Below are 18855 nucleotides of genomic sequence, written 5' to 3' on the forward strand. Positions count from 1 at the left end.
CTGATTGATAAGAGATCTTTTTTGGTCTAGGACTTGTGTCTGACCCATCTGACTGGTGATTCTCTGGCAGATCCACGACAAGAGATACGTCGGGCAAGCTCCCTGGTCGGCTGGGAAGCAGGCAGCCACGATTCATCCATTTTTTAGAGCCCACTGTTGGGTAGGGACTGTCTCTATATGTTGCCAACTTGTACTTCCCAAGCGCTTAGTACAGTGCTCTGCACACAGTAAGCACTCAATAAATACGATGGATTGATTGATTGATCCAACTTCCCTCCACAAGCTCTGTCTAACACGATCGAGGCAAATTAGGTTAATTTCCTAAATGGTAACAATCAAACACCCCATGCCACTCCTCCTTGGGCTGAAAACAAAGTTAGAACCGCAAAGGCACTCCCCCTTAGATTCTTTTTTTTTAATATATTTTCAAACTGATCCACTACTCCCCCAGTGTAAGACACGCCAGGAGAAGAGAAATCTCTCTGGATGCTTACAAATCATCTCTAAGATGATCCTTGAATGCCCTAATTTTCCAAGGTACCACAAGGGTTTAGGAAATGAACCCTTGATTTTTTTTTTTAAAAGAACTACTTCTACGAGGAATATCAAAAGTATTTAGCGAGTCGACAAAATAACATTTCCCCCTGTGGTTTTTTTTTCTAATAAGATATAAACGTCTTATTAGATTAACCTTGGGCAGAGGCAGCATCGGGTATGTCACTAGGCACCTCCTGCAATTCATCCCCTGCCGGGGGTTCACTTTCGACTGGAGATTTCTTCTCCTCCTGCAATTGGGGATCTCCCGCAGGGCAGTCATTCTGCTGGGGAACTGCAGGCCTTTCATGGCTAGCCTCCTCCGCACTTGGGTCTGTGCCCAGTGGGCTTGCTTCAGGACTGATCCCTGTAACCTCTGTGCCCTCTGTGCCCTCTGTGCCCTCTGGACTAGCTTCGATACCGATTCCTGTAACCTCCCCTTCACTTGCCTCTGTGCCCTCCGGACTAGTAACCTCTCCCGCCCCTGACTCTGTGCCCCCTGGACCAGTTTCCACATTGACTGCTGCCACTTGAACCGCATCGGCATTGCCACGCTCCGGACTTCTTTCAGCATCGCCAGCTTCCTCCGTGATAGCTCCCGGATCCTCGGAATCAGCTTGGATTATTGCGGCCACCTCCGTGCGGTCCTCTGTAGCTCCCGGAATTTCTCCAGAGGCCACTTTTGCGGACTCTACTGCATCTACGTCACTGGCCGCTGAGCTTTCTTCACCGGGTTCTGCGGGGTCTGCATCTTCACCTTTCAAAAATCCATCCCATTCCCCCGCAAAAAAGTAGAAATGAAAAGAGAAGCAGGAAAATAAAAAGTTAACCCATCTGTGTTCAACTGGTCAAAAGTACATTGCATAGATTTTATTGATGCAAGTCTCTGGATGAGACTTTTCATGCGTAAAATGTAAGGAATCGTCCCGCGGCAACTGTTATCTCTAACCCTGCACGGTGAGCCCTTTAACTGATCCAAAAAATTGGATCATTTCTGGGTGGGGAAGAAGGTATGATTTAGAGCAAAGGACTTACAGCAAAGAATCTGAAGGAATTAAATATAAAAGCCACTGGATTTTAATGATAATAATTGTGGTATTTTTTTAGACTGTGAGCCCATTGTTGGATATGTTGTCAACTTGTACTTCCCAAGCGCTTAGTACAGTGCTCTGCACACAGTAAGCGCTCAATAAATACAATTGATTGATTGATTGATTATCTGTTAAGTACTTACTACGTGCCAAGCACTGTGGTAGAGATGAGATAATCAAGTTAGTACCAGCCCCTCTCCCACAAGGGGCTCACAATCTAAGGGGGAGAAACAACAGTTATTGAATCCCCATTTTACTGAGGAGGAAACTGAGGCACAGGGAAGTTAAGTGACTTGCCCAAGGTCACACAGCAGCCAAGTGAGAGAGATCGGATTAAAACACTGGTCTAGGCCTGCCATTTTTTCACTAGGCCCTGCTGATCTTTAGGAATCTGAGGTTTCTGTCTTTTTGGATGCCAGAGACTAAGAAAAAATATATTACTATCATGGTTGTTTCTATCATTATTATTATTATTATTACTGCGGCAGACATTTTCTGGTATTAAGTGCTTACATGGTACAAAGCACTGTACTAATTAATGGGGTAGATATGAGGAAAGAACTTATCGTCCCTGTCCCACAAGTGATTCACAGTTTGTGTGGAGGAAGAAAGGCATACAGGACAAGAATTGAATATAAGTCATACGAGAACAAGTGAAACTGCACTCATTTTTATATAAATATCACTAGTAAAAATGAGCAGATTAAACAGGACTTGGAGCAACATGCTTCTGATACTTCCCTGCTCCATGTGAACAATCCGTGGTCAGAATCCTCAGTCATTAATTCATTCAATTGTGTTTATTGAGCTCTTACTCTGTGTAGAGCACTGTACTAAGCGCTTTGGAAAGTACAATATGAAAATAAACAGCGGCATTCCCTGCTCCCAGTGCTCTATGGGCTTGGAAGATCGGTTGGATCAGGGAAGAGGAGGAGGGAGGCTCTTTTAGCCTGTGAGCCCACTGTTGGGTAGGGACTGTCTCTATATGTTGCCAACTTGTACTTCCCAAGCGCTTAGTACAGTGCTCTGCACACAGTAAGTGCTCAATAAATACGATTGATTGATTGATTGATCATCTGGAGGCCAAGTGGCATTGTAGGAGTTTCTGGTCGCATGACTGCAAGCAGAACTCGTGCTTTAAATGGTGGGAAACTTCTAGCATCCGGTCCTAGAACTACCAGAGTAAGGTTAAAAAAGAAAAAAACAAATCATAATTTAGGAAGGACAATTATGGGACCAAAATTTGAACAGGATGGTGACTTGGGATGGCCCAAGAGCCTGCCAATATAATAGATGTTAACTTGTAAACCTTGATTTTTTTGGTTTGGAAACTCTGGCCGCGATTGCGAAAACCAAGCTATTCCAAATTGGTGAGACCTACGAGATCGGGTTTCGGAGGTGGGAAGACAGTTTACAACAACAGACCTCTCCCTGGTCAGAACACACCCAAAATAAAAGACAAAAACAGGACAGAGCAGGTAACAACTCTCGAGAACCAGGGAAATAAATGTGGTCAGGATTCATTAGCATTCAGAACGCTTCCAACCAGAAAAACCAAGCCATCAGAGCATATCATCATCATCATCATAATAATAATGGCATTTGTTAAGCGCTTGCTTTGTGCAAAGCACTGTTCTAAGCGCTGGGGAGGTTACAAGGTGATCGGGTTGTCCCATGGGGGGGCTCACAGTCTTCATCCCCATTTTACAGATGAGGGAACTGAGGCACAGAGAAGTGAAGTGACCTGCCCAAAGTCACACAGCTGACAATTGGAGGAGCCGGGATTTGAACCCGTGACCTCTGACTCCAAAGCCCGGGCTCTTTCCACTCAGCCACACTGCTTCTCCAATGATGGCATTTATTAAGCACTTACTCCGTGCAAAGCACCGTTCTAAGCGCTGGGGAGGTTACAAAGTGGTCAGGTTGTCCCACGGGGGGGCTCACAGTCTTAATCCCCATTTTACAGATGAGGTAACTGAGGCACAGAGAAGTTAAGCGACTTACCCAAAGTCACACAGCTGACAATTGGCGGAGCCGGGATTTGAACCCATGACCTCTGACTCCAAAGCCCGGGCTCTTTCTACTGAGCCACGCTGCTTCTCATCTCAACACTGACTGAGCCTACTAGGCACTGGGGAATGTATACTGGAAGTAAAAGACGCCATCGCTACCCGTGAAGAGCTTTCAAGACAGTCCATCGTATTTATTGAGCACATACAGTCTGCAGAGCACTGTACTAAGTGCTTGGGAGAGTACAACATAATATAACAGACACATTCCCTGCCCACAGTGAGCTTGCAGTCCGATCGCAGGGCTTAGGCTCTGCCAACATTCACCTACCCGTCCAACCTTGGTGGTTAGACTTCATTATCATCATTCATTCATTCATTCATTCAATCGTATTTATTGAGTGCTTACTGTGTGCAGAGCACTGCACTAAGCGCTTGGGAGGTACAAGTTGGCAACATATAGAGACGGTCCCTACCCAACAGTGGGCTCACAGTCTAGAAGGGGCAAGGATAGTGTCTTCAAACTCGAGCGCATATTACAGCGGTCTAAACGCAGTAGGTGCTTAATAAATACTGTCGAATGGTTGAGACTAATGTCGACTGATTGATTGAAACACGGACGTTGATTCCAAAGGAATCAAGTAGCGAAGCAGCGTGCCCCAGCGAATAGTCCCCTTTTAGACTGTGAGCCCACTGTTGGGTAGGGACTGTCTCTATATGTTACCAATTTGTACTTCCCAAGCGCTTAGTACAGTGCTCTGCACACAGTAAGCGCTCAATAAATACGATTGATGATGAATAGAGCACAGACTTAGGAGTCAGGTGGATCTGGGTTCTAATACCAACTTGTCTGCTGTGCCCCTTTGGGCGAGTCACTTAGCTTCTCTGTGCCTCAGTTACCTCATCTGAAAAGTGGGGATTAAGACTGCGAGCTCCACGTCCAACCTGATTATCGTGTATCTACCCCAGCGCTTAGTACCGTGCCTGCCACTCAGTAAGTGCTTAACAAATACCATAAAAGAGGAAGACAAAAGGAAGGTGAGACGAAATCTAAGGAATACCTGGAGGAAGCTCATCCGCTTTGGTTCTCTCTTGCAAACTGGCCATCCGATCTGTATACCTGGCTCGGTCTGAAGTGAATGTTCGGTAAGCCTGAAAATAAAACACGTTCTCTTTCATTCCAGAGTTCTGCCCTTCACACTTGGAAACACCAAGTTCTAGGGATACAATTCCCAAATAACTAGAAGTGGAGCATGATGTGGTGAGCGTGTTTGTGTCTATACGGATGCAAGAGAGAAGAAAACACTGGAATCATGAAACAAAAACACTGGTTACCACTCCATGCCCATTCCATTTTTTTATCAAATCAATCAATCAATCATATTTATTGAGCGCTTACTATGTGCAGAGCACTGTACTAAGCGCTTGGGAAGTACAAATTGGCAACATATAGAGACAGTCCCTACCCAACAGTGGGCTCACAGTCTAAAAGGGGGAGACAGAGAACAAAACCAAACATACTAACAAAATAAAATAAATAGAATAGATATGTACAAGTAAAATAAATAAATAAATAAATAAATAGAGTAATAAATATGTACAAACATATATACATATATACAGGTGCTGTGGGGAAGGGAAGGAGGTAAGGTGGGGGGATGGAGGGGGGACGATCAATCAATCGTATTTATTGAGCACTTACTGTGTGCAGAGCACTGTACTAAGCGCTCGGGAAGTACAAATTGGCAACATATAGAGACAGTCCCTACCCAACATTGGGCTCACAGTCTAAAAGGGGGAGACAGAGAACAAAACCAAACATACTGACAAAATAAAATAAATAGAATAGATATGTACAAGTAAAATAAATAAATAAATAGAGTAATAAATATGTACAAACATATATACATATATACAGGTGCTGTGGGGAAGGGAAGGAGGTAAGATGGGGGGATGGAGAGGGGGACGATCAATCAATCGTATTTATTGAGCGCTTACTGTGTGCAGAGCACTCTATTAAAAGTTTTGCCATGCAATCCTAAGCAAAGGAAGAGAATAGAGAACTGGTATGTCATAAGGTGAGGAGAATTAAAAACATGGAAGGTGGGATAGGGGAACAAGTTAGCAAACTATGCTAGAAACTTCACACACACCTAGAAAGCGACATATTAATTTTTAAATTTGATTAATTTATATTTTAGTGTTGAGAAAGAACTGTTTGCGGGCGTGAGCGCCCATGACAAATGATTCTAGAATTCAAATTGGAACAGTTGCAGTCCTTCGCTATGCAACAACGAACTCAGGTAATATTAAACTATCACTTTGATTGTAGATAACTCACATAATTCTTTCAGCTTATGTTCACGCTACCTTCTTGCTTTCCATTCATAATAGGGAAATACCCCAAAAGATTAGACTTTTAGACTGTGAGCCCACTGTTGGGTAGGGACTGTCTCTATATGTTGCCAACTTGTACTTCCCAAGCGCTTAGTACAGTGCTCTGCACACAGTAAGCGCTCAATAAATACGATTGATGATGATGATGATTGATGATTAAAATAGCCCAATTAAAATTTTCATTAGAATCTTTTACATTATTTCACGATACTGCTCCTCTACGTGGAGCAATTTTTACGAAGAACATAATCATAGCGATACAATGAAATAATGTAAAAGATTCTATTTATTTATTTATTTTACTTGTACATATCTATTCTATTTATTTTATTCTGTTAGTATGTTTGGTTTTCTTCTCTGTCTCCCCCTTTTAGACTGTGAGCCCACTGTTGGGTAGGGACCGTCTCTATATGTTGCCAATTTGTACTTCCCAAGCGCTTAGTACAGTGCTCTGCACACAGTAAGCGCTCAATAAATACGATTGATGATGATGATGATGAATAAATACGATTGATGATGATGATGATTGATGATTAAACTAGCCCAATTAAAATTTTCATTAGAATCTTTTACATTATTTCACGATACTGCTCCTCTACGTCGAGCAATTTTTACGAAGAACATAATCATAGCGATACAATGAAATAATGTAAAAGATTCTATTTATTTATTTATTTTACTTGTACATATCTATTCTATTTATTTTATTCTGTTAGTATGTTTGGTTTTCTTCTCTGTCTCCCCCTTTTAGACTGTGAGCCCACTGTTGGGTAGGGACCGTCTCTATATGTTGCCAATTTGTACTTCCCAAGCGCTTAGTACAGTGCTCTGCACACAGTAAGCGCTCAATAAATACGATTGATGATGATGATGATGATGATTCTAATGAATCAGGATGAAAATTCCCAACCAGGAAGCAGCATGGCCCACTGAAAAGAGCGCGGGCCCCAGAGTCACAGGATCTGGATTCTAATCCCAGCTCTGCCACTTACCAGCCGTGTGACCTTGGGAATGGCATTTAACTTCTCTGTGCCTCAGTTTCCTTCATTATAAAATGGGAATTAGATACTTGTTCCCCCTCCTACTTAGTCCGTGAGCCCCATGTGGGACAGGGCTTGTGATTGATGTCATTTAACTTGTATCTACTCCGGCGCTTAGAACAGTGCTTGGCACATAGTAAGCGCTTAACAAATGCCAGCATTATTAAATACTATTAAAAACAATTGAACTAGGATTTAAAATCTCATAGCAGTCTTCTAATCGAGAACTCTAATGGATATTTCAGTATATACTCTTACATAAATAATGCTGATATGTCAACAACTAATAGTTGAAGGAACTGTGAGCCCACTGTTGGGTAGGGACCGTCTCTATATGTTGCCAACTTGTACTTCCCAAGCGCTTAGGACAGTGCTCTGCACACAGTAAGCGCTCAATAAATACGATTGATTGATTGATTGATTGAAAAATACTTTGAAAATATAAAATCCCAATTAAAAATCCAAGTTACGATGCCATACAGTTATCTATCAATAGACAGTATTTATTGGGTGCTTACTATGTGCTGGGCACCATACTAAGTGCTTGGGAGAGTGCAATATAATGAAGTTAGACATGTTCCCTCACCACAATGAGCTTACAATCTAGAGGGGGAGATGGACATTAATATAAATAAATAAAATTAATTACGGCTAAGTACTAATTAGAGTCCACCCAGTGGCCAAAGATACATTTTCAAATAGGAATAATAGGGTAATTTTTGCAAAGCACTTACATAATATCCACCGCCACTAACAGTCACACCTACGAACAGATAGTAGATCATATTGGACCCGGGTAATCCAGGGACACCACTGGATGACATCTGGCGAAGAGAGGCTGGAAAATCAATTTTAAAAACCGTTAGCCCTCCGCTACTGAAGCACAGGACTATTCTGGACAATGGCACTGCAGCAGCATTTTTTTCCTTCAAAGCATTTGGAGTCTAATACATCATGTACAACCAGTCATCCAATAAATGTCGTAAACTTGGAAAATATCTCACGGAACACGCAAGCGCTTAGTACAGTGCCCTGCACACAGTAAGCGCTCGGTTGAATGAATTACACTCAGCAGTCTCCTGACTTATTGACTATGGTTTTTTAAAACCGTCATTAAATACTCATTTGTTCATTCAATCGCGTTTATTGAGCGCTTACTGTGTGCAGAGCACCGTGCTAAGCGCTTGGGAAGTACATAGGATCATATTCTTAAAAGAATAACAAGAGAATTTTCAAGTCACTTGAAGCTGTGAAATGTCTATATTTTAATAGCAGATACTATTCGTACACTATGCGCAGTCGGCTACTAACACATGGCAGATTTAGGTGGAAAAACAGTTTAAAATCTGGAACTAAACTACCGGTTTTTAACGATTTTCCAATAATTTTTAGATAAAATTAAAACAAGATAAAAACACAGAGAGAGGGGAATAAGGGCCAAAATTTATAATAATGAGCAGTTAAGATGGTACTACAGCAGTATGTGTCTTTCACACAAATGGAATTTGAAGGTTATCTTTCAGGGTTTACTAAAATTATGCAAATCCAAGTTACCTACTAGTATGAATGACTCAATGAGCCGTAGTTGTACTAAGTAGCAAATGTAAAGGAGTCATAATGATATTTATTAAGCCCTTACTGTGGGCTGAGCACGGCTGAGAAAGGATAAAAAAAGTGGGAAATAATTTTTAGATAAAATTAAAACAAGATAAAAACACAGAGAGAGGGGAATAAGGGCCAAAATTTATAATAATGAGCAGTTAAGATGATACTACAGCAGTATGTGTCTTTCACACAAATGGAATTTGAAGGTTACCTTTCAGGGTGTACTAAAATTATGCAAATCCAAGTTACCTACTAGTATGAATGACTCAATGAGCTGTAGTTGTACTAAGTAGCAAATGTAAAGGCGTCATAATGATATTTATTAAGCCCTTACTGTGGGCTGAGCACAGCTGATAAAGGATAAAAAAAAAGTGGGAAATTAGAGGGGAATGGCGACAGATACATAAGCGATAATAATAATAATGGCATTTATTAAGTGCTTACTATGTGCAAAGGACTGTCCCTATGTGTTGCCAACTTGTACTTCCCAAGCGCTTAGTACAGTGCTCTGCACACAGTAAGCGCTCAATAAATATGATTGATTGATTGATTGCAAAGCAGAGATGAAACAATAAAACAGCAAAACAAGGACAAATGCATAAAATAAAAACAAAAAATCAAAAGGATTCTGTAGCTAGAGATGCAGAATTTCAGGCTCCTTGTGGGTCAGAGTCCAAGGCACGCCCATAGCCGCAACAACTACACAATCAATCGATGATATTTATTGAGCGCTTACTGCGCGCAGAGCACTGCACTAAATGCTTAGGAGAGTATACTACAATAAAGAATTGTGGTACTTTTAAGCGCTCACTATGTGCCGAGCACCGTTCTAAGCGCTGAGCAGAGTTAGTAGACATCATGACCTCAGCCCACAAGGAGCTTACGGTCTTTGGGAGAGATAGACATTACAATAAATTTCAGAAAGGGGAAATGGTAGAGTATGAGGCTATTTACAGAAGCGGTCTGGGGTTGGGGTGAGTATCAAAGGGTTTAAGTGTAGAGTTGACAGTGTGGGGAGGATGGGGAGGGGAAACGAGGGCTCAGTCTTCGCAGGAGATGCGATTTTAGGACGGTTCTGAATAATGGTGGGCCGTAGGATATGAACGGGGAGGGAGTTCTAGATGCGAGGGAGGACACGTGCGAGGGGTTGGTGGTGGGATGGACGAGTCTGAGGTAAAGAGAGTGTCTTAAAGCCAAACGTAAGAAGTCTCTGTTTGATGGATGGGCAACCACTGGAGGCTTTCGAGAAGTGGGGAAATATGGGCTGAATGGATTTTCCAAAGAAATGATCTGGGCAGAAGGGAGAAGTATGGACCGGAGTGGGGAGAGATGGGAGGCAGGGAGGTCGGCGAGGAGGCTTACTGCAGTAGTCAAGGCGGGAGACAATAAACGCTTGGATCACCGTGGTAACAGTTTTGATGGAAAGTAAGGAGAATTTTAGAGATATTGTGAAGGCAAAACCTACACGTTTTCATGACATACTGAACGTGTGGGTTGAATGAGAGAGATGAGTCCAGGGTAACGCCAGCAGTCACTATATTCTACTGTACAACAGAGAGATAAATATATCTCTCTCTAAGATACATGTTTTAAAATATAATCTGTTAAAAGGATGATTTACTACTCTAAAGCTGCAACGTATAATTATCATACTACACTCACACTGGAGTGCAATTTTAGTCCTCATCACAGTAAGAGAGCTACAGGGAGATTTCTCAGGAAAGGCCAATGGAAAACAAACGGCCATGAGAGAGAGTTGAGAGTGAGAACGGGGATTGCGACGGTGCCGCCAAAAACCATACGGAGATTTAGCCGGAGATCCCGTCAGGAGTCTGACTTGGAATGTTGTTAATAATAAATGGGAAACGTACGTTGCTACAAAAAAAAATGTTGAAACAGCAGACAAAAGGCCACGGCCAGGGTCATCTTTATCATCCCTTGCCCCTCCCAGACTAGTGACAGCTGCCCTATCTTGACAAGACCGAAACAACAACTCTTCCTATCCTTGTCCTCTTTCCCTCCCTAAGGGGGAAAGTTTTCCCTAGGCCACGCCGCTACTATTGAGTTGTATTTTCACAAGCATTTAGTATGGAGCTGGGGGTAGCGGGGTACATAGTAATCGCTTAATAATAAATACCACTGGTCGACTGAATGATGGAAAATGGAAAGGACTGTGGCCTGTCAGTACACCCTAACAGACAGAGACCCCCCTGCCAAGACAAGATGAGGAAAAAAAGGCCCACACAAAGAGATGGGAAGACCAAAACAGACAAACTACCAGGAAGACACAGATTCCTTCCGAGGTGATGGATAGGGCAGGGGCTGAGCACTGAGCTGGGAGGGATTTCAAACCAGAGATCTCTGAGGGAGACCCCCAAATAATAATAATGATGGCATTTGTTAAGCGCTTACTATGTGCAAAGCACTGTTTTAAGCGCTGGGGGGATACAAGGTGATCAGGTTGTCCCACGTGGGGCTCACAGTCTTAATCCCCATTTTAATCATAATAATAATGGCATTTTATTAAGCGCTTACTATGTGCAAAGCACCGTTCTAAATGCTGGGGGGATACAAGGTGATCAGGTTGTCCCACGTGGGGCTCACAGTCTTAATCCCCATTTTAATAATAATAATAATAATGGCATTTTATTAAGCACTTACTATGTGCAAAGCACCATTCTAAGTGCTGGGGGGATAAAAGGTGATCAGGTTGTCCCACGTGGGGCTCACAGTCTTCATCCCCATTTTAATAATAATAATAATGGCATTTTATTAAGCACTTACTGTGTGCAAAACACTGTTCTAAGTGCTGGGGGGATACAAGGTGATCAGGTTGTCCCACGTGGGGCTCACAGTCTTCATCCCCATTTTAATAATAATAATAATAATGGCATTTTATTAAGCGCTTACTATGTGCAAAGCACTGTTCTAAGCGCTGGGGGGGGGATACAAGGTGATCAGGTTGTCCCACGTGGGGCTCACAGTCTTAATCCCCATTTTAATAATAATAATAATGGCATTTTATTAAGCACTTACTATGTGCAAAGCACTGTTCTAAATGCTGGGGGGATACAAGGTGATCAGGTTGTGCCACGGGGGGCTCACGGTCTTAATCCCCATTTTATTAATAATAATAATGGAATTTTATTAAGCACTTACTATGTGCAAAGCACCATTCTAAGCGCTGGGGGAGATACAAGGTGATCAGGTTGTCCCACATGGGGCTCACAGTCTTAATCCCCATTTTAATAATAATAATAATGGCATTTTATTAAGCGCTTATTATGTGCAAAGCGCCGTTCTAAGCGCTGGGGAGATACAAGGTGATCAGGTTGTCCCACGTGGGGCTCACAGTCTTAATCCCCATTTTCATAATAATAATAATAATGGCATTTTATTAAGCACTTACTATGTGCGAAGCACTGTTCTAAGCGCTGGGAAGGTTACAAGGTGATCAGGTTGGCCATGAGGGGCTCACAGGTTTAATCCCCATTTTACAGATGAGGGAACTGAGGCACAGAGAATAACAATAATAATAATAATAATAATAATAATAATAATAATAATAATAATAATAATAGCCTGCCCCTGCTCCATTTTCTCTTCCCAGAGCCCCTTACCCTGTCCCTGTTCATTCATTCATTCATTCAACCGTATTTATTGAGCGCTTACTGTGTGCAGAGAACACTGTACTAAGCACTGGGGAGGTTACAAGGTGATCAGGTTGTCCCACGGGGGGCTCACAGTTTTAATCCTCATTTTACAGATGAGGGAACTGAGGCCCAGAGAAGTGAAGTGACTTGCCCCAAGGCACCCAGCTGACAATTGGCGGAGCGGGGATTTGAACCCATGATAATAATAATAATGGTATTTGTTAAGCGCTTACTATGTGCAGAGCACTGTTCTAAGCGCTGGGGAGGTTACAAGGCGATCAGGCTGTCCCACGAGGGGCTCACAGTTTTAATCCCCATTTTACAGATGAGGTAACTGAGGCACAGAGAATAATAATAATAATAATGGCATTTATTAAGCACTTACTATGTGTAGAGCACTGTTCTAAGCACAGGGAAGGTTACAAGGCAATCAGGCTGTCCCACGAGGGGCTCACAGTTTTAATCCCCATTTTACTGATGAGGTAACTGAGGCACAGAGAATAATAATAATAATGGTGTTTATTAAGCGCTTACTGTGTGCAGAGCACTGTTCTAGGCGCTGGGAAGGTTATAAGGTGATCATATTGTCCCACGAGGGGCTCACAGTTTCAATCACCATTTTACAGATGAGGTAACTGAGGCACAGAGAATAATAATAATAATAATAATAATGGCATTTATCAAGCGCTTACTATGTGCAGAGCACTGTTCTAAGCACTGGGAAGGCTACAAGGCAATCAGGCTGTCCCACGAGGGGCTCACAGTTTTGATCCCCATTTTACAGATGAGGTAACTGAGGCACAGAGAATAATAATAATAATAATGGCATTTATTAAGCGCTTACTATGTGCAGAGCACTGTTCTAAGCGCTGGGAAGGTTACAAGGTGATCAGGTTGTCCCACATGGGGCTCACAGTCTTAATCCCCATTTTACAGATGAGGGAACTGAGGCCCAGAGAAGTGAAGTGACTTGCCCAAAGTCACACAGCTGGCAACTGGCAGAGCCGGGATTCGAACCCATGACCTCTGACTCCAAAGTTGGCAACATTAAGAGATGGTCCCTACCCAACAGTGGGCTCACATAGTAAGCGCTTAATAAATGCCATTATTATTATTATTATTGTTATCGCCTTCTCCCGTCTACCCCATTCCACTACCCCCATGGGCCGCCTTGTAACCTCCCCAGCGCTTAGAACAGTGCTTTGCACATAGTAAGCGCTTAATAAATGCCATTATTATTATTATTATTATCTCCTTCTCCCGTCTACCCCATTCCACTACCCCCATGGGCCGCCTTGTAACCTCCCCGGCGCTTAGAACAGTGCTTTGCACATAGTAAGCGCTTAATAAATGCCATTATTATTATTATTATCTCCTTCTCCCGTCTACCCCATTCCACTACCCCCATGGGCCGCCTTGTAACCTCCCAGGCGCTTAGAACAGTGCTTTGCACATAGTAAGCGCTTAATAAATGCCATCATTATTATTATTATTATTATCTCCTTCTCCCCTCTACCCCATTCCACTACCCCCACGGGCCACCTTGTAACCTCCCCAGCGCTTAGAACAGTACTTTGCACATAGTAAGCGCTTAATAAATGCCATTATTATTATTATCCCCTTCTCCTGTCTACCCCATTCCACTACCCCCATGGGCCGCCTTCTAACCTCCCCGGCGCCTAGAACAGTACTTTGCACATAGTAAGCGCTTAATAAATGCCATTATTATTATCCCCTTCTCCTGTCTACCCCATTCCACTACCCCCATGGGCCACCTTGTAACCTCTCCAGCGCTTAGAACAGTGCTTTGCACATAGTAAACGCTTAATAAATGCCATTATTATTATTATTATCCCCTTCTCCCGTCTATCCAATTCCACTACCCCCATGGGCCACCTTGTAACCTCCCCGGCGCTTAGAACAGTGCTTTGCACATAGTAAGCGCTTAATAAATACCATCATTATTATCATTATTATCTCCTTCTCCTGTCTACCCCATTCCACTACCCCCATGGGCCTCCTTGTAACCTCCCCAGCGCTTAGAACAGTACTTGGCACATAGTAAGTGCTTAATAAATGCCATTATTATTATTATTATTATCTCCTTCTCCCGTCTACCCCATTCCGCTACCCCCACGGGCCGCCTTGTAACCTCCCCGGCGCTTAGAACAGTGCTTTGCACATAGTAAACGCTTAATAAATGCCATTATTATTATTATCCCCTTCTCCTGTCTATCCCATTCCACTACCCCCATGGGCCGCCTTGTAACCTCCCCAGCGCTTAGAACAGTACTTTGCACATAGTAAGCGCTTAATAAATGCCATCATTATTATTATTATTATCTCCTTCTCCCGTCTACCCCATTCCGCTACCCCCACGGGCCGCCTTGTAACCTCCCCGGCGCTTAGAACAGTGCTTTGCACATAGTAAACGCTTAATAAATGCCGTTATTATTATTATCCCCTTCTCCTGTCTATCCCATTCCACTACCCCCATGGGCCACCTTGTAACCTCTCCAGCGCTTAGAACAGTACTTTGCACATAGTAAGCGCTTAATAAATGCCATTATTATTATTATCCCCTTCTCCCGTCTAACCCATTCCACTACCCCCATGGGCCGCCTTGTAACCTCTCCAGCGCTTAGAACAGTGCTTTGCACATAGTAAACGCTTAATAAATGCCATTATTATTATTATTATTTTATCTCCTTCTCTTGCCTACCCCATTCCACTGCCCCCATGGGCCACCCTGTAACCTCCCCAGCGCTTAGAACAGTGCTTGGCACATAGTAAGCGCTTAATAAATGCCATTATTATTATTATTATCTCCTTCTCCCGTCTACCCCATTCCACTACCCCCACGGGCCGCCTTGTAACCTCCCCAGCGCTTAGAACAGTGCTTTGCACATAGTAAGCGCTTAATAAATGCCATTATTATTATTATTATCCCCTTCTCCCGTCTATCCAATTCCACTACCCCCATGGGCCACCTTGTAACCTCCCCGGCGCTTAGAACAGTGCTTGGCACATAGTAAGCGCTTAATAAATGCCATTATTATTATTATCTCCTTCTGTCTTATCCCATTCCACTACCCCCACGGGCCGCCCTGTAACCTCCCCGGCCTTTAGAACAGTGCTTTGCACATAGTAAACTTTTAATAAATGCCATTATTATTATTATTACTCCTTCTCCTGTCTACCCCATTCCACTACCCCCATGGGCCGCCTTGTAACCTCCCCAGCGCTTAGAACAGTGCTTTGCACATAGTAAGCGCTTAATAAATGCCATCATTATTATTATTATTATCTCCTTCTCCCGTCTACCCCATTCCACTACCCCCATGGGCCGCCTTGTAACCTCCCCGGCGCTTAGAACAGTACTTTGCACATAGTAAGCGCTTAATAAATGCCATCATTATTATCATTATTATCTCCTTCTCCCGTCTACCCCATTCCACTACCCCCATGGGCCTCCTTGTAACCTCCCCAGCGCTTAGAACAGTACTTTGCACATAGTAAGCGCTTAATAAATGCCATCATTATTATCATTATTATCTCCTTCTCATGTCTACCCCATTCCACTACCCCCATGGGCCTCCTTGTAACCTCCCCAGCGCTTAGAACAGTGCTTGGCACATAGTAAGCGCTTAATAAATGCCATTATTATTATCTCCTTCTCCCGTCTACCCCATTCCACTACCCCCATGGGCCGCCCTGTAACCTCCCCGGCCTTTAGAACAGTGCTTTGCACATAGTAAACTTTTAATAAATGCCATTATTATTATTATTATCCCCTTCTCCCGTCTACCCCATTCCACTACCCCCATGGGCCGCCTTGTAACCTCCCCAGCGCTTAGAACAGTACTTTGCACATAGTAAACGCTTAATAAATGCCATTATTATTATTATTATTATTATTACTCCTTCTCCTGTCTACCCCATTCCACCACCCCCATGGGCCGCCTTGTAACCTCCCCGGCGCTTAGAACAGTACTTTGCACATAGTAAGCGCTTAATAAATGCCATCATTATTATCATTATTATCTCCTTCTCCCGTCTACCCCATTCCACTACCCCCATGGGCCTCCTTGTAACCTCCCCAGCGCTTAGAACAGTACTTTGCACATAGTAAGCGCTTAATAAATGCCATCATTATTATCATTATTATCTCCTTCTCATGTCTACCCCATTCCACTACCCCCATGGGCCTCCTTGTAACCTCCCCAGCGCTTAGAACAGTGCTTGGCACATAGTAAGCGCTTAATAAATGCCATTATTATTATCTCCTTCTCCCGTCTACCCCATTCCACTACCCCCATGGGCCGCCCTGTAACCTCCCCGGCCTTTAGAACAGTGCTTTGCACATAGTAAACTTTTAATAAATGCCATTATTATTATTATTATCCCCTTCTCCCGTCTACCCCATTCCACTACCCCCATGGGCCGCCTTGTAACCTCCCCAGCGCTTAGAACAGTACTTTGCACATAGTAAACGCTTAATAAATGCCATTATTATTATTATTATTATTATTACTCCTTCTCCTGTCTACCCCATTCCACCACCCCCATGGGCCGCCTTGTAACCTCCCCAGCGCTTAGAACAGTGCTTTGCACATAGTAAACGCTTAATAAATGCCATTATTATTATTATTATTATTATTATCTCCTTCTCCTGTCTACCCCATTCCACTACCCCCATGGGCCGCCTTGTAACCTCCCCAGCGCTTAGAACAGTACTTTGCACATAGTAAGCGCTTAATAAATGCCATCATTATTATTATTATTATCTCCTTCTCCCGTCTACTCCATTCCGCTACCCCCACGGGCCGCCTTGTAACCTCCCCGGCGCTTAGAACAGTGCTTTGCACATAGTAAACGCTTAATAAATGCCATTATTATTATTATCCCCTTCTCCTGTCTATCCCATTCCACTACCCCCATGGGCCACCTTGTAACCTCCCCAGCGCTTAGAACAGTACTTTGCACATAGTAAGCGCTTAATAAATGCCATTATTATTATTATCCCCTTCTCCCGTCTAACCCATTCCACTACCCCCATGGGCCGCCTTGTAACCTCTCCAGCGCTTAGAACAGTGCTTTGCACATAGTAAACGCTTAATAAATGCCATTATTATTATTATTATTATTTTATCTCCTTCTCTTGCCTACCCCATTCCACTGCCCCCATGGGCCACCCTGTAACCTCCCCAGCGCTTAGAACAGTGCTTGGCACATAGTAAGCGCTTAATAAATGCCATTATTATTATTATTATTATCTCCTTCTCCCGTCTACCCCATTCCACTACCCCCATGGGCCTCCTTGTAACCTCCCCAGCGCTTAGAACAGTACTTTGCACATAGTAAGCGCTTAATAAATGCCATCATTATTATCATTATTATCTCCTTCTCCTGTCTACCCCATTCCACTACCCCCATGGGCCTCCTTGTAACCTCCCCAGCGCTTAGAACAGTGCTTGGCACATAGTAAGCGCTTAATAAATGCCATTATTATTATCTCCTTCTCCCGTCTACCCCATTCCACTACCCCCACGGGCCGCCCTGTAACCTCCCCGGCCTTTAGAACAGTGCTTTGCACATAGTAAACTTTTAATAAATGCCATTATTATTATTATTATCCCCTTCTCCCGTCTACCCCATTCCACTACCCCCATGGGCCGCCTTGTAACCTCCCCGGCGCTTAGAACAGTACTTTGCACATAGTAAGCGCTTAATAAATGCCATCATTATTATCATTATTATCTCCTTCTCCTGTCTTATCCCATTCCACTACCCCCATGGGCCTCCTTGTAACCTCCCCAGCGCTTAGAACAGTACTTTGCACATAGTAAGCGCTTAATAAATGCCATTATCATTATCATTATTATTATTATCTCCTCCCGTGTATCCCATTCCTCCCCCCGGTACCTATCCTGCGTCTGCCCGTTGCCCCTGGATTTTGCCCCCATCCCTCCCCGGTGGCTCGTTGCCCCGGTAACCTGCCTCCACCCGGGTACCCCCTGCCCCCGGCAACGTCCAGCTTGTCCTTCCCCAGCGCTCAGTACAGTGCTGCTCAGGCGGGAGGCGCTCAATAAATCCGACGGGAAGGATGAACGAGGGGCTCTTACCGTGCCTCCCGAGGAGCGAGGCGCTGGCGGGGGCCCTGAGGGGCAGAGCCAGCGCCTGCCACACCGCCCGGCCCAGAGACATCGCGCCCCGCGGCTGCCGATGCACAGCACCGCGGCGGAGGGCACTGCCAGCCCCGCCCACAAAGACGCCAACCCCACGGAATAACCAGGTTGGCATTGGTTCAGAATCAGAATAATACTAATAATAACAATAATAACAACAATAATAATACTAATACTACTACTAATAATGGGATTTCTAGCCCGGGAGCCCGTTGGTGGGGAGGGCCCCTCTCTCTATGGTGCCAACTTGGACTTCCCACTGTTGGGTAGGGACCGTCTCTCTATGTTGCCAATTTGTCCTTCCCAAGCGCTTAGTACAGTGCTCTGCACACAGTCAG

General features: G+C 43.8%; 1 protein-coding gene across 1 annotated transcript; it reads right to left on the reverse strand.

The window, feature by feature from the left end:
- Nucleotides 1–686: 686 nt before the first annotated feature.
- Nucleotides 687–18632, reverse strand: LOC119935621 (mitochondria localized glutamic acid rich protein). The gene is made up of 6 exons (XM_038755045.1): nucleotides 18455–18632; nucleotides 10548–10551; nucleotides 9011–9026; nucleotides 7806–7895; nucleotides 4696–4786; nucleotides 687–1291 (listed from the first exon to the last, which is right to left on the reverse strand). Exons 1-6 carry the CDS (start codon nucleotides 18630–18632, stop codon nucleotides 687–689), a joined length of 984 nt encoding a protein of 327 aa, XP_038610973.1.
- Nucleotides 18633–18855: the final 223 nt, after the last annotated feature.

The sequence above is a fragment of the Tachyglossus aculeatus genome, chromosome 12, assembly GCF_015852505.1.
Source record: "Tachyglossus aculeatus isolate mTacAcu1 chromosome 12, mTacAcu1.pri, whole genome shotgun sequence".
NCBI classification, from domain to species: Eukaryota; Metazoa; Chordata; class Mammalia; order Monotremata; family Tachyglossidae; genus Tachyglossus; species Tachyglossus aculeatus.

Coding starts and splice junctions, on each gene's coding strand:
- LOC119935621 (XM_038755045.1), bottom strand. CDS start 18,632: ATGCCAACCTGGTTATTCCGTGGGGTTGGCGTCTTTGTGGGCGGGGCT. Junction 4,787..7,805: donor TTAGTGGCGGTGGATATTAT/GTAAGTGCTTTG, acceptor TTTTATTTTCAG/GCTTACCGAACATTCACTTC. Junction 1,292..4,695: donor AGCGGATGAGCTTCCTCCAG/GTATTCCTTAGA, acceptor GATTTTTGAAAG/GTGAAGATGCAGACCCCGCA.